The sequence below is a fragment of the Lepeophtheirus salmonis genome, chromosome 1 (assembly GCF_016086655.4).
Source record: "Lepeophtheirus salmonis chromosome 1, UVic_Lsal_1.4, whole genome shotgun sequence".
NCBI classification, from domain to species: domain Eukaryota; kingdom Metazoa; phylum Arthropoda; class Copepoda; order Siphonostomatoida; family Caligidae; genus Lepeophtheirus; species Lepeophtheirus salmonis.
In genome coordinates, this window is record NC_052131.2 from 48,341,295 (window position 1) to 48,356,148 (window position 14,854).

The following is a 14,854-nucleotide window of genomic DNA, read 5'->3' on the forward strand; positions in this document are numbered from 1 at the left end:
ATTTCATGACAATTTGTTATTTAGTTGGTGAGTTATTTTACTAAGTGTGACTCTATTTTGATATTTTCCAAACAATTGATTCAAAACAATCAATTTTGTGTTAATAATTTTAAACTATTTTCTTGATGGGAAAAAACTACTGTTCAAGCTGAGCAATGGCTTGAAAAGTCTCATCATCACTCCGCTCTATAAAGCGAATGATAATAATAATTTTAAAAAAACCAGCATTTTTTCTTTGTTAAGGCCGATACTTTTCACCCAATGTGTTAGTGCTGACAGGCCGAAGGACTGAAAGTCTTAAGGAACGGTCTAAGACTGCATTGAACCCAATGAATAAGGACTCACACAATAATGTTTAAACTTGAATTCATTATCTGTCATTTAGCTGATTAGCAATTCCCTCATATTAAATGAGGAATTGTTCAACTACCAACTTATTTCTTCTATCTTTTTAAAGGACAGGTTGCCATTTTCTAAATTAAAGGTGATATCGTGGATTATCTATAACTAGTATTACTAGTATTTTGGTATAATGTGTCCAGGATTACCTTTACTGCAACAGCAGAAGGGAGGTAAACATGTTTTTGATGGATGATTACATAAATCGTTTGAAAGTCTGTGGGTGTTGTTATCAATTTTGTTTTGTTTTTTTATAATTTAAGAGTATGTACATAAAAATATTCTCAGAAATATAACATGCTAATTATTATAGAATAACAGCTATTTTTTCATGAATTTACTTCAAACTAAGCCTTGCTTAAATGAGAAACAAAGCAGACAACACGTCATTAAATTTGGAGTTATGATTTGATTATATAATATAATATAATATAATATTTGGAACCACGTTTAACAATTACTTAGGTATAGGTACATCCTCTGTTGCTTTGATTCATACAACATCAAGCACAGTTTCCATGCCACGTCCTCCCACACTCTCTGTTTGATAGTAAAATAATAATTAACAAACAATTCTTCTTCTTATTAAAAGTATACAATATAACTACGTAAAATGTACGTATATCCTTTGACTTAAGGGAGAGGGATCTATGTGGCAGTTCATAGCGAGACTGAAAATGACTTGACACTGATAAACTTCATTAATCATTCATTAAGGTGCTTTGTTGTTTTTTGTGAGGGGGAAGTGGCTGGAATTTGTTTGAAGATCCCTTTTAACACTACCAATGTTTCTAAAGTCATTGGCTTCAAAGGATGGCCCAATTATTCCACGATTGGTTTCATAATATCTCAACCAATAATATTATAGGTGTATTAAAAAGAAATCAATTATTTTTTCCTACCCTTTAATTCTTATCTTCTTGGCAATCAAAGCAGTGCTTACAGTCATCTGTTGGACTCGACATTTTTATTATTTTATCCCCATGTTCGAAAACTGGCCTGTTCGAAGAAAAACGGTAAAATATGGAATATTTTCTCGTTGCTGGTGTCCATTGTTGGACAATCGCTCAAACAATCAGAAAACTCTTTGTTCGTTAATCCATGAGTATTTTTCTATATGAATAATCCATCATGTCGAATGATAACTAATTTATAACGCAAAAGTGATTAGCAATTCTTCCATTCGAATCGCTGTTTATTATTTAAAGATTAGTGGTATATATTCGAACTATATTCGAACCACATACTACTGTGTTGTGATAGTAAAACGATCATTAGCTGAATACTAGAATACATTAAGAAATTAAACTCTGAACTCTTCTGCTTTATATAAAACAAAAAATAAAGATTGTAAAATTTTCGAGGTTTCGATAAGAAAAAAAATGAGAGATAACCGTTGAACTGTTAGCTCATATGTCATGACTCATTTTATTGACAAAAATCCTTTGTCTTATTCTTTCTTCTATAAGCTTATTAATCTCCTTCGAAAAAAGTATGCAAAGGTATCAAAATAATTCTTATAATTTTAAGCTCTCTATTTTATGTTTTAAATGAAGTAATCCTTTGTTAGTCAACATTTCCCCCCCCTTAAAAATGCTATTGTAAGACCACCATGGCCTTGAAGGTCATTTTTTTACCAGAACTATTTCTTCATCCTTCAGGACCTACATAAAAAATGTCAGCAAAATCCATAGATTGGTTTATCAATGATTCCTGGACACACATATACATTCGCATTTAGTTAATGAGATATTAAATTATTTTTCTGCAAAAGAACACTCATTAATTTACCTATATAACAATTATAATAAAAGAGCAATCCTTATTTAAATAATATTATTATTTTAAATTGAATTAAAATATGGAATCGTATATATCAACAAATTTAATATCCTTTTTGGTGAAATGTCCGTTCGAGTAATTTGTTATCTATCGTTCTGATATAATTTAGCTTGTTGAGCTGTGAACAATCCCTAACAAATACTGAATATTTATTCCATAGGTGGGAATAACTGGTTATGTACCAATTGATTTTGGGACTTTTCCCCTGTTTCTTTTTCGAATAAATGTTGCATGATACAATCAAGATAACGACGTTGTAGATACACTAAAATTTACACAAATCTCCTCTTTTAAAATCGTACTACTGACACGAAACGATTTTGAACAGGTTACTTAACAAATCCAAATATTGAAACTTCTTTTTCTTAAAAGGATGTTCAAAGGCTATCTGAGGAGGAAGAGAGACGCAAGTCAAAAAGTTTGATACGCATATATTATATGAACGTTATTCAAGCAATGTATCTTTTTTCTCAAAAAAATGTAGGTATATTAGGGTAACCTTTAAAGTAGCTCTTATCAAGAAAATATATTAATAATAAACATTATTACACTTATATGATGCTAAAGAATTGTTTCTCAGGAATAATCGTGCTTATGCGGACGTGTCTCTAATGTTAAATATATATGTATATAAAATAATCACAAGTCAATATTAAAGTATGTGATCCGTGATGGGAAGTTGAAAAATAATATAATATATTTAATCAATGGTAAATTATATAACTTCACAACTTTTATTTTATTTTATTTTTGAATCTGGAATTTGAATAAGTTTAATTTCGGAAACATGAGGAGCCACATTAACTAAGCTTTGTACAGAGGTTGGCACATGTGTTGCCATTTTTAATATTCAATTTAGCCTCCAATAATTTTTGTAATGGCCTTGATGTATGCTGCAAGCTTTGACAGGGGGTACAAGGGTTAATATCATTGGGACTCATTGAGATGTTCGGCAGATCCTGGTCTCAACATGTCACCAAAAAGAAAACTCTAGCGGGTTGCCATCTGAGGTCACATGGATTTGCACCATTACAGAATTTTGTTTAAAAAAACAAAGAAAACCTGTTGAACGTTTGCTGTGTGTGTGGTATTGTACCATCTTTTTGAAGCTCGAATCGATACCAATGCCGTTATTAGTCAACTTTCTTAGCGTAGAAATTAGTCAGCTTTCTTGCCTAAGTCAAGTTTCGGATCTCTGTTGATGCGTGTTCGTCTCCAAGTAGTGCAGCAATCTCGATTCTTTTGTATCTTTGTGAGGCCATTTTTAGATTAATTATGTAATTTTTCAGCACACATAGTTTGTCAGCTGAACCGAGGAATGATCAATTCCTCTCAAGTGTGTTTCTTATAGCTCGCTTTTGTAAGATTTCAACTATGCACTCCTTGTCTGTTTACCTATGAATAAATTAACGAATATCCATCCTGATCTTTGCCAGTTACAAAAAAAATAATTATATATCTTATGCAGATGCGTTGCTTCGACATTTGGAGGTACTAATTCAAAGTACATTAGTGCATTTGAAGAATGTTTTCTTAGGGATCATTACGAGATGTATCATCAATATTTTTTCATCATTGCTTTTGACAAAGATCCCTCATGCGATAAAAGTATGAGACTATTTATAGATTTGTTAAACATGACTGATTAAAGAGAATGCGCGTAGAGGAGCCCCTTTGTCTTTAATTTGTGAATAATATACATATTAATATGCATGCATATCCAAGTCACATGCTTAGATATATAGGTATTTATGTAACTCATTGTCTTTAAATGGGACGTAGGGCGGAGCTAATTTTTAAATGTTCGAAATATGACCCTTAAGATCTTAAAATGTTCCTTGTAGTCTATTAACATCATTGGCTATTTTTGAATTATTTTGAAAAATATTTAGAGGTAGCTTAACAGAGGCAATGACAGGATCATATTTAGGGAGGAGGCTTGAAGATTTCAAGTATTCAAGTATATTAAATTTCAAGTATTAATTTTTTTGTAAAAAAGTATCAAAAATTTACAGGCATTCACTGATTTTTTTATTTTTATTGAAAAATTACATTAAATTTCGAATATTAAATTTTCTAGCAAGAAGCAAAAATTCTTTTTTTTTTTTTTTTTTTTGGGGGGGGTCTACAGCCTCTTTAGTGCACCCCCTGTGGACGTTCCTCCTCAACCCTAAATTTTGAAATTTTACACTTCCAGGAAAAAATATTTATGGTACACATTATAGATTTCAGTTTAAAATAACAAATTTAGATCAACAATTTTTTCTTTATAGTTAATTTTGAACAATTTGGAAAAATAATTAGAGTTAGATAAATGGCTCTAAAATTAAATTAATTTCTTTTATTCAAAGGTGTAGAGTACTTAAATAACTAAATTTTATCTAATTTTCAATAATTTAAGGGGCCTTGATTTACTTCCAATTATTTTTCAAAATTGTTCAAAATTAACCTTAAATATATTAACATTTATAAAATAAACTCCAACATAATGGGTAGTGAGACATTCTGAGTATTTTCTTTAACTAAACAATATTTGTTTCCTCATGTGTTTATGTATAAAAATCATTCTTTTTCGGGGAACTAAAACGCTCTAAATTTGGAAGATTTCAAAAAAAAATATATTTATTTTATTTTGTTAACTAATAGTTATATTTGTTCTAGGTACTATTTTTTTTTGAATATCTCCAAATAACATATTTATATATATCCTTCCTTTGCAGATGGACTAAGATTAAATGATTTTATACGACATTTCGAACCCGCGGATTTTAATTTAGACTTTTTAAACACGCAGCACCTTCGAATAAAACGATCACTTGACTCTGGCGAGAACAAAGTGTCACATGAAATTAAATTCAATTTCACAGCGCATAATAGGTAAGAACAAAATCATTTTTCTCACTCCGTTCATTCTATAACAGCTATATAATATGTAAATATTCAATGTATCCATTAACTTCATCTTTTTCAACTTTCTCCTTTACTTATCGAAGAGATGGCCAAACTCTTAGGATCGTATAGAATATTTTTTTTAAAGGGAGATATTTTTAATTACTTTATTTAAGGCTTCAGTTAATGGATTTTGATTCAATTCTCACTGGTTTTTTGTTGTTGGTTTTCAATATGAAGTATGGGATTTTTTTTTATCATAAAACTTTCTACTTTTTTTTTTCTTAGACGCCTGAGTAAATATTAGTAAATATATAAATTGTACCTTCATATAGCCATATATGGCATTGTAAACAAGGCATAGATATATACATCAGTGTTGTGTTTTATTATATTGAACTAATTCGGTGGTCCAACTCGGTCTGGGACGGTCCAATTTGTTTTATAAAAAAAAAATTGGTCTTGATCATGTTCCACAATTTTTGAAATGTAATTTGAGGGGAAAAAATGATATTTTTTTGACAAGAAATAAATTTAAAAAAAAAATCCTTCACCAACTTTAATTTCGGTCCACGGCCTGAACTTTGCACTACGAAAATTGATATCTACCATTGTAAAAAATGACATAACATCGAACTAAAAACGAACTCGGACCGAAACTCAACACCACTAATATTTTGGTCTTAGACCATTATGGTTTTCTGCGTATCCAACAAATTTGATCCTTTACAGAATTTCTCCCTTGACCGGTTCTAAAGAAAAAATCGATGTATATCGGTCCCGTAGAATAAATAATAGTTTAAAATAAAAAGAAATCGGAAATTTTGTTCTACAATTTTAATTTCGGTCCACGCTTTGAATTTCACTCTCCTGAAATTATTTCTACGGTTGAAAAAAAATCTCTTAACACCGAACCGATTTTTTTTTTTTTTTGGTCTCAGACCAAATTTCAACTTTAATATACATATAGTCATTACTATTAAGCTTTGGTCTGAAAAACATAGACCGATCTAAGACTGTTAATGATTTTTGTGGACCAAAATAATTTGATTCTTAAAAGAAGTCCGGTCTGAACCGGTCTCAAAGAAAAAAATTAGTCTCATTTGAAATATGTTCTAGAGCAATTTTATAGTGAATTGTTGATGAGGTCAGTTCTGTCAATGTTTTTAGAACAAAGTTAGTCAGGCACGATTTTCAATTCCCCCTGAAAACGTACTAGTATAACTGATGACGTCATTGGGATCCCAAATACAGGGATATAATGATAAATAATTATTGAAAAACTTAAAAATGGCGTGAATAAATAAGGAATCGATGGGGAAAAAAATTAAAGGGATATTTATTTATATAATTCATTCATACAAACAAATCCGTCGAATGCCGATACCAAAAATAAAGGAAAAGTTACCTAGTAAATCTGCTATGCTTGCTGTACGATTTTCGTGTTGCTTAACCTTGTTCTATTAACATTGAGCTGTCTTGCAAAATGATGAAAATAGACCAACAATAACGTGAAAACAGGAAGTTAAATCTGTTACACAAAGTATATTTGTACAACTCATAAATCAGGAGTGGAGACCCCCTAAAAAACGGTTCATGATTTGAAAAGGATTACATTTTGTTCTAGGGTCTGAGATCGTGGCCTGGGCCAAATATCTGTATAATAAAAATAACTTAAGACCCAACCGAAAGAAAAAAAAAATAAAAAAAATAGGTTGTCCAGTTCTTTCAATAATTATATTAAGTAGTTTATTGTGCTTAATCAAATATTTATCAAGAACTATGAAGAAGAAGAAGCCATGAGAGTTTGTGTGTTTCCTCTCGAAGAACTTAAATTTCTCAAGAACAGAAGGCAATAAACACGTCTCTTAGTAATTATAAGTCATTTATGGCACAACCCAGTACTGTATACCGGGCTGTTCATCTTAATGATGTAAGATCTATACTTATAGCCGCTGCTGTAAAGTACGCTAAATTTTCTTTGAAGATACCAACCTCCGATCGGGCATCCGATTTAATGAAATATTTCCCACAAATTTTCGTACGACATGAAAAGACTTTTCAGTTAATTATTCGTCAATAGAAAAAGCATATTAGTGGATGATGTTATCCTTTAGAGGGTGTTTTATGCTATTTTGTATTATTTATGTTGTATTATTGAAGTTGTAATTTGATTGGGCAGGGGGAAAAAATGCCTATGGACACTATTACAAGTCATATAGCCCCCACCAAATGAAGGAATTTTTTTCTTACTCATAAAAAAAATATAATATTTGAAATTTAATTTATGAATTTTTTTTTTCAAAAAATAAAACTTTTTGTAAATAAATGTGGATTTTTTAATTTAAAAAAAAAAAAATTCTGTATATAACTATGGTTCTTTTAAATTTTTTTCCCAAAAAAATAAATTTTTCGTGAATAGTTAAGTATTAAAAAAATATTTTTCCAAAAATTTTTTAATTTTTTGATTAAAAAAAAAAAGAACAATATAATCATGCGGATGCCCCTGCCTTTGGCCTTACATAATTAACGAATTTGATTGCCGGTATTACAAGCCGTTGTTGCACAGTAACAATTGTATGTACATATGTAGATTTCTCTTTTACCTCCTAGGTATGTGCCTCAAGTCCCATTAATGCAATTTTCCAATTAAGTACACACATACATTATTCTGAAGCAAAATAAGAGTAATATGTACATAAGTATAAACATTTATTTTAAAAGAAATTTTGCTTTAATTTAAAATATTAATTCATTTTTTTTTCTGGGAAATTTATTATTTAATAATAACATTATAACAATAATATTATTATAATCACTGCTACACGAATATCTTATTATCTGATTAAATGAATTGGAATGTGATACCTATGTAATGGGGCAGATATTGGTGTTTCATTTATAATGCATTTTACTATGGTTTTACAAGAGATTTCTATCAGCTCAAACCAAAGAAAAATAAAAGATAAAGATTATGGGATATAAGATGCTTACCAGGAAGAGCCATTGAATTCACCTGACGAGAGGGGATGTTCAAGGCAGAGCTATTAATAGTCTGTTTTAAAAATCCGAGCTGATAATCCATAGTTTAAACGGATCAGGATTGTAAAATGATATTTAGTTTAGAAAGACATAATTATCTTATTTTTTTAATATAAAATACAAATTTCAATAATGCTTCAAATCCAAGGATATAAATAAATTTGCCAGTTATATCGAGCAGATCTCAACAGTCTAAGTTTCGCTAAAGTACAATCTTTTTCATTTCAAGATTCTTTTACTAATACAATCCACCACTTACCTCCAAAAATAATGGATACAATCTTAGTTGGTAGCACTTACATGATCCAACTAAATCTCTTACATATCCGGCTAAGGATAAAATGTTGTATCTTTTAGAGCCGTGAGTTAGAGGTTTTTTGTATGGAGAAAATTTTGAATGACTTTGTTGTTATAATAGAAAATTTGACATTTTTGACAGATTTTTTTTAACACTGTCAATTTTTTCCTCTATTTTATTCTATCAATAAAATTTGACAAAATTTATTCCTCCTTTTGACGTTTATTATTTTGAAATACCTATATACAACCGAAGTTACGGACCTAGGCCTTTTATTCAGAATATGTACAATATGCAGGGCTAAGGATCTATAATTGTATAAAATATCACCTAAACGCGCAAGATATTTTTTTATAGTGACCAATCTGTAGAGTTTTTTATTTATTTAAAAAAGCTGTTATCATTATTTTTTTGTTATTGAAGAGAGTACATTTAAATATGTGTATGCTAATTGATAAAGCAAAGTAACACTGAGTTTCTTTGTGTTCAACATTCCGGCAGGTACTATTTTATACAAATCTACCAAATCTTTGTGTTGGGCCTTTTCTTATTTAGGACCTAAAGCTGCAGGCCTTTCCAGTTAAGTAAATGTTTGATCCAGTTCATTCCTGCTTATCCTAAAAACTTATAAAGTTCGGTCCTTGAAGACGTCACTCAATATAATTTCTTCTTTGTTTGATAGTCCTAAAGAACGTAAGGCTGAAGGAACGGTTCCAAGGACATACTGGACGGGCATAACACTTGAGTGAACTGTATTGAATAAATAAGAACCTGGGCAACACTACCAATGCGCCCCTAAAATTAGTAGTGTCTCTACTGTTTAGACAATGCCTGTACAGTTACAATTATCACCCTTTTCCTCAGCTAAATTATTATAAAATTATGATGCATTGTGAAAATTGTATGATCAGTTCTTGCCAATTGCCACACTACCAATGGAAACCAACCCCTTTGGCTTTTTTTTTTCTTCACCTATGACTTTGTCTATGCACCATCTCTAAGGCGATACGTATGCTGTATCTATTAGTGTTGATACTAGGTCCTTGACCAATTTTTTTTTTCGGTTCGGTCTTAAGTGATTTTTTTGTAGACCGATTTTTCTGTCCAGACCGATGTCTCAGACCGTGGATCAATTTTTTTCGGTCTCCCTTTGTAGACCCATTTGGATTCAGTCTCACTCTATGGACCGACTTTTTTTTCTTTCTTTGGTCTCAATTAATGAACCCATTTTTTTCGGTTTCATATATTATGAGAGACGATTTTTTTTCCTAGATCAACTGTATAAGAGATGGTTTGATCAAAATTAATCCAAGCTATATCTGTATAAACTTCGTATAATGTCATTGTACTTGAAAAAACATTTGATATCATGTTATAAACAATTTATCTGTAAAATCGGACGAGACCATTTTTTTTTGGAACCGAACTAGAACGATTTTTTCCTTTGGACCGATCTAGACCGAACTTTTCCTTTTGGCATACCGAATTTTTATATGAGGCTGGTCCAGACCGAGCTTTTTTGTTGGACCCAACACTAGTATATATCTTTATATATACAAATATACATATTAGTGACAGGGATTCAAAGGCCTTTCAGGCCTTTTTATTATTATTACTATTAGGGAGATGGAAATCAGAAGAAATCTAAGGAATCTAATAATGACAATAGGAAAAAAATATACACATATTGTAAAACTTTCACACTTGGTCATGTGAATGAATATATAGACGTAGATGGAAAGGAGGGGTTATACAGCATGATAATTCGCTTTATTCATGCAGAAAAGAGTTTCATATACCTATATCATATATAAAAATGTATTTTATGTTAAAGGATTTTGCCTTTCATTCTCTTCATGTACATAAACTACAATATACATATATAAATTTAAAGAAATATACCTATAAATATATTTGGAACAAAGGAGACATACATACCTAATAATCGAATGGAAGATATTTTATCAAAAAACGTATATAGAACTATGTACTTTGAGGTATGATGTCTGTTGAATTTTTATTTTTATTTAACTTATCTACTTTTTGTCGAAATGAAGAAACTATTGATAATGAGGATATTCTTAGTTATATTGTAAAATAAGTTTAATGCATTATTTATGGGAAGGTGGCTTTAGATGGATTTACTTCCCTCATGCTAGAAAGTCCTAAAGCTTTAAACCAAGTAACGAACCGAGCAAGAAAACAATAAACAGGTGAAAAATGTCTTGGTCGGAATTTACTTTTTTTATCCACCAGGGGCACTATTTGACTATTATTTCTATAATAACAACTCTAGCTATAAACTAGAATGTATTCGTGTATTTATAAAAATAGCTAGATTTGAGTCATAAGTGTAGAAAGTAGAATAGTGAATGTATTCTAATTCTAGTATTAATAAATAACTATTAACTATAGTTTAGTCATTTTAGTAATAAATTATGTGAGGTGATAAGATGAATGAATGGGAGTCTTCCGAGAAGGGTCTACTTTGACAGTTCTACAACTTGTCCTTCAAGGGATTGGATGAGCTTTTAGACCATATCAAGAGTAATTTTAGAGAATAAGTATGCTAGTCAATTGACCACTACAATTACTGTATGGCTTGCCTTCCCACTCTCGGATGATACATACCTGAACATTAGTTTAAATGGTTTCCATGTTTTGGAGTAGTTCAATTCTAAAATTAACCGGGAGGATGAGGAGGATTCATTGAGTTTTTTTTTTTCTCTGACAAAGTTTCAAAATTCAAAAGTTTCGAATCGGATGTAAAAGTCATATCATTGAAGAATCTTTGCCTAATGACGTCATTGTATATATCATCCAGTGGCATCATCATCATTCAATCTCCACCATGAAGGATCCAATATTGAATCAGAATAATAATTACTTCTTATTAGACCTAAATTAAGATTAACGGCAAATTATTCTAGTCCATGAAAGATACTTAAAGTTTATTTATAGAGTGGGAGCCAAAATTTGAAGTAGCATGAATCAATTACGAAAAACGTGATTTTTATGGAATCATGAATAGACCAAACCAAAAGTGAATTTGTGATATTTTTAAATACTATATTTTTTATTCAATATGTTCTCCTTTACAAAAAATAAGGGCATCGATACTCTGCCTAATAGATTGACAACTTTTGACGATGATGGTCTTTATGTGGGCAAATCCAAATTTGGATGAGAGGTGCGCAGACATTCTTCTAATACTTTCCAAACTGTAAAGTCCAGGGACTTGAAGTTAGGACTAGAGGAGGGTCACATGGAGGCGGGACAGTCTTGGCACTAACACCGGCGCGGAGGAGATCGCATCCGCGTTGCCTGATGTTACTCCTCCATTTTTATAGGTTTTTTTGTTTCTGCTGTCGTTGGTTTAGTAATGAAACTTTGTAATTAAAAATTAGGAGGACAAAATTATAATTAAGTATTTTGAGTTCCCACTCTATTAACTAATTCAATTGGTAAAATGATGTCTTGTGGAGGGTGCTTTAAAATTTGAGACTGTTTTTCAGGACTAATAACAGGGGTGGAACGGATTTTAAGTTATATATTAAGGACTGATAAAGCCCTAAAACAATGATGTACCTAATATGACTGACTTTTGATCATAGATTCTACTTGCCTTACTGTTAGAGTCTTCATTTATCGTGGGTTCTTTCACCTTTTATGGTCATATTTGCTCTTTTTACCTTCCTATATAAGTATAATAGTAATTATCATTTGTGTAGGCGAAGTAGCAACTCCTCAGGTCTTATGAATGTATGTAGTTTCACGTCATTTTCTCTTTTTCTTAGTACATAACATGATACTTAGTGTTCCGTGGGAGGAAGAAGCAACAACGGTGAAAGGAAGATTATTCTCTGTTGTTGCTTTGATCTATGTATATAGTAGTTACTATATACATCTAATATTTGAATACGATATGAACTATACTTGTAGGCGCATCTCTCTAGATGACAGCACTCGTCAATAAAAGCTAGTCACATCTATTTAGCATCAATTGACAGTTATGTACAAAAGGGGCAGCAATTTTGGACAGACAGTCGTTATGTAAAAGTCGTTTGAGTGAGCTGATGTGAGTGTTTTTGTGAAAAAATTCTCGTCAAAATACGAGGCAGTTATTTTGCAGAGAAAAAAAGTCGAGTACTCTTGAGACGGGTCACAGAGTTGGGAGCATCGCTGGGAAAAGTGATTAGAGCTACAAGGAGACTACTCTTGATACTCGATACTCCATTTTTACAAAAACACTCACATCAACTACCTCAAACAACGTTGCGTCCGAAATCGCTGAAAATTCCGTGAGTAACGGTCAACAAATGCTTGATAGATGTGACTAGTTTTTATTTACATCTACTAACACGTTGAGGTCGGAAACTTTTCAAAACACCCTTGTATATATTTATTGTGTACTTGATTTTTTTTTTTTTCCAAGTACGTTTTTATGTTAATGCAGCACAAATAGAAGTATTTCTGCTTCCTTCAAATGCCCAGTAAAGTAAGAGAAGCCACACTTTTTACCTAACAATAGAGTTGTTCTCTTCCTCTTTGCCAGTGATCACCATCACTTTACGTATATTTCGTCTTTGCCAAGTCTTTGTTTCAAAAGACGAAGTAGATTCCATGACCTTTCTGGTCCTTTTTATTAAACTCAATCTCTGATAGACTCTCCCGAATAAACTTAGGTAATTGGAGGAAGGTTCTACATAGTTAATAGCCAATTTTGATAGTTAGGGTATATGAAAATTTTCACCTTCATTCCAATACAGAATCATTATAATGTTTCTTCTCTATTCGTGAGACTACCAAGGACGGGATTCAATATATAAATACACTATCCAATTTAATTATACTTCAATATATGTATGTATACTATAAATACATAAGTAATAAAGATGCCTTTTTCTGTTACTTGTAAGGAAATGCTATTTATTTGAACGTAATTGTAATGAGAAAACGACGGATAAAAAACTAATTTAAGGATTAAATTATCCTTATTATTATTTTTTTCTCTATATATACAAACATACTTTTTAAATTGGACCCTTTTGGAGGACAACGACAAGGGTCTCTCAACATCCTCCTCATCTTATTGAATGCCTCAAGGACATCATACTATATTACATATTATATGTGCTACAAAATACAAATGATTGTAGTATATACCTACATAAGATGTGAGAGCCATAGGCGGCCTTTGAATTTTGTACTATGTAGCTATATATTATTTATTTATATGTATGCCAATTTACATATATTTATATTAGTATTGTTACTCGGTCCGAGCCCGATTCTTTTCCCATAATTCAGTTTTAACTGATTGTTTCTATATCTGTTTGAACAGATATTTCGTTCAAGATCTTTATCATATGAGAGACTTAATTTCCTATTCATTAGATGACAGGGTGTTACTTCACTAACAAACAAATATCAAGTGTACTTGGTTGTCAGCTGTCAATGTTTCTACTTCTTTTCTCTTAATCAGTGTTGTTCTACACATTGATTGGTTGAATTAGAATTATCCTATATTAAGCTCTGCAATATTCCCAACAACTACAATCGCTATTTTCTGTAAAAAAAAATAGCCATTAGGGTGCCCTCTATCCAATCAAAACCTGGCAAAATCTTAGCTTTATGAGTACTAAGAGGAAGTCAAGTTTCTGTCGAAATATTCAAATGACTCCGTGGCTCATTTTCTTATGACATAAACTTAGCTTTAAGCTTGGATTTTTCACATAAAATATACATAACTCATTTTATTGTATAAAAGAGGTTTTGCGCTCTACAAAATACCCATTCTATGTATGTAGTTACAGTTTATTATAACTGCTCTTTATTCATTGTCAGAATGAGTTTTTGAGTATCCTTCTCCAACCATTCACACAAAATATCTCACAACCTCTACATGCACTCAAGATTGTCAACGATCTAAATATAAATGGTATAAACTGTAGATAACTAAGGTATGAACAACTTTTTATATTCATCTATTTTTTTATACGAGGAAAAAGTTTCTAAACGAACATTTTCGTCTAAGCCTTTATGTAAATAAATATTTAAGAGTGCCAATGTTTTTGAACAGAGTTGTAGAGTAGGGTGGTTTGTTTTTTCATTTTTTTCGTATTTCGATTACGGCTGGTTTGGTATAGTTTTCATATAGTTAGATAATAACTTATGCAAAATTCAATTACTCTGCGATGTTATCTATTGATGGCATATCTTGCTCAAAGTTTGAAAGGTGACAAAAATAATTTATTTCGTCAATAAAGATTCAAACAAAACATTAATCATTATTTTACATTAATTGACTATGATAAACATTATTCTAACCTCTAAAAAGCATAAAGATTTTCCTAAAGCTACCCTGTAGAGCATAAAGAGAGA

General features: G+C 31.0%; 1 protein-coding gene across 1 annotated transcript in view; it reads left to right on the forward strand.

Moving 5' to 3' along the window:
* Nucleotides 1-14,854, forward strand: part of LOC121131882 (uncharacterized) — a 102,681-nt gene that overhangs the window by 20,013 nt on the left and 67,814 nt on the right. The window contains exon 2 of the mRNA XM_040727279.2: nt 4,962-5,118. Within this exon, the coding sequence (XP_040583213.1) occupies nt 4,962-5,118 (157 nt within the window). The remainder of the gene's footprint in view (nt 1-4,961; nt 5,119-14,854) is intronic.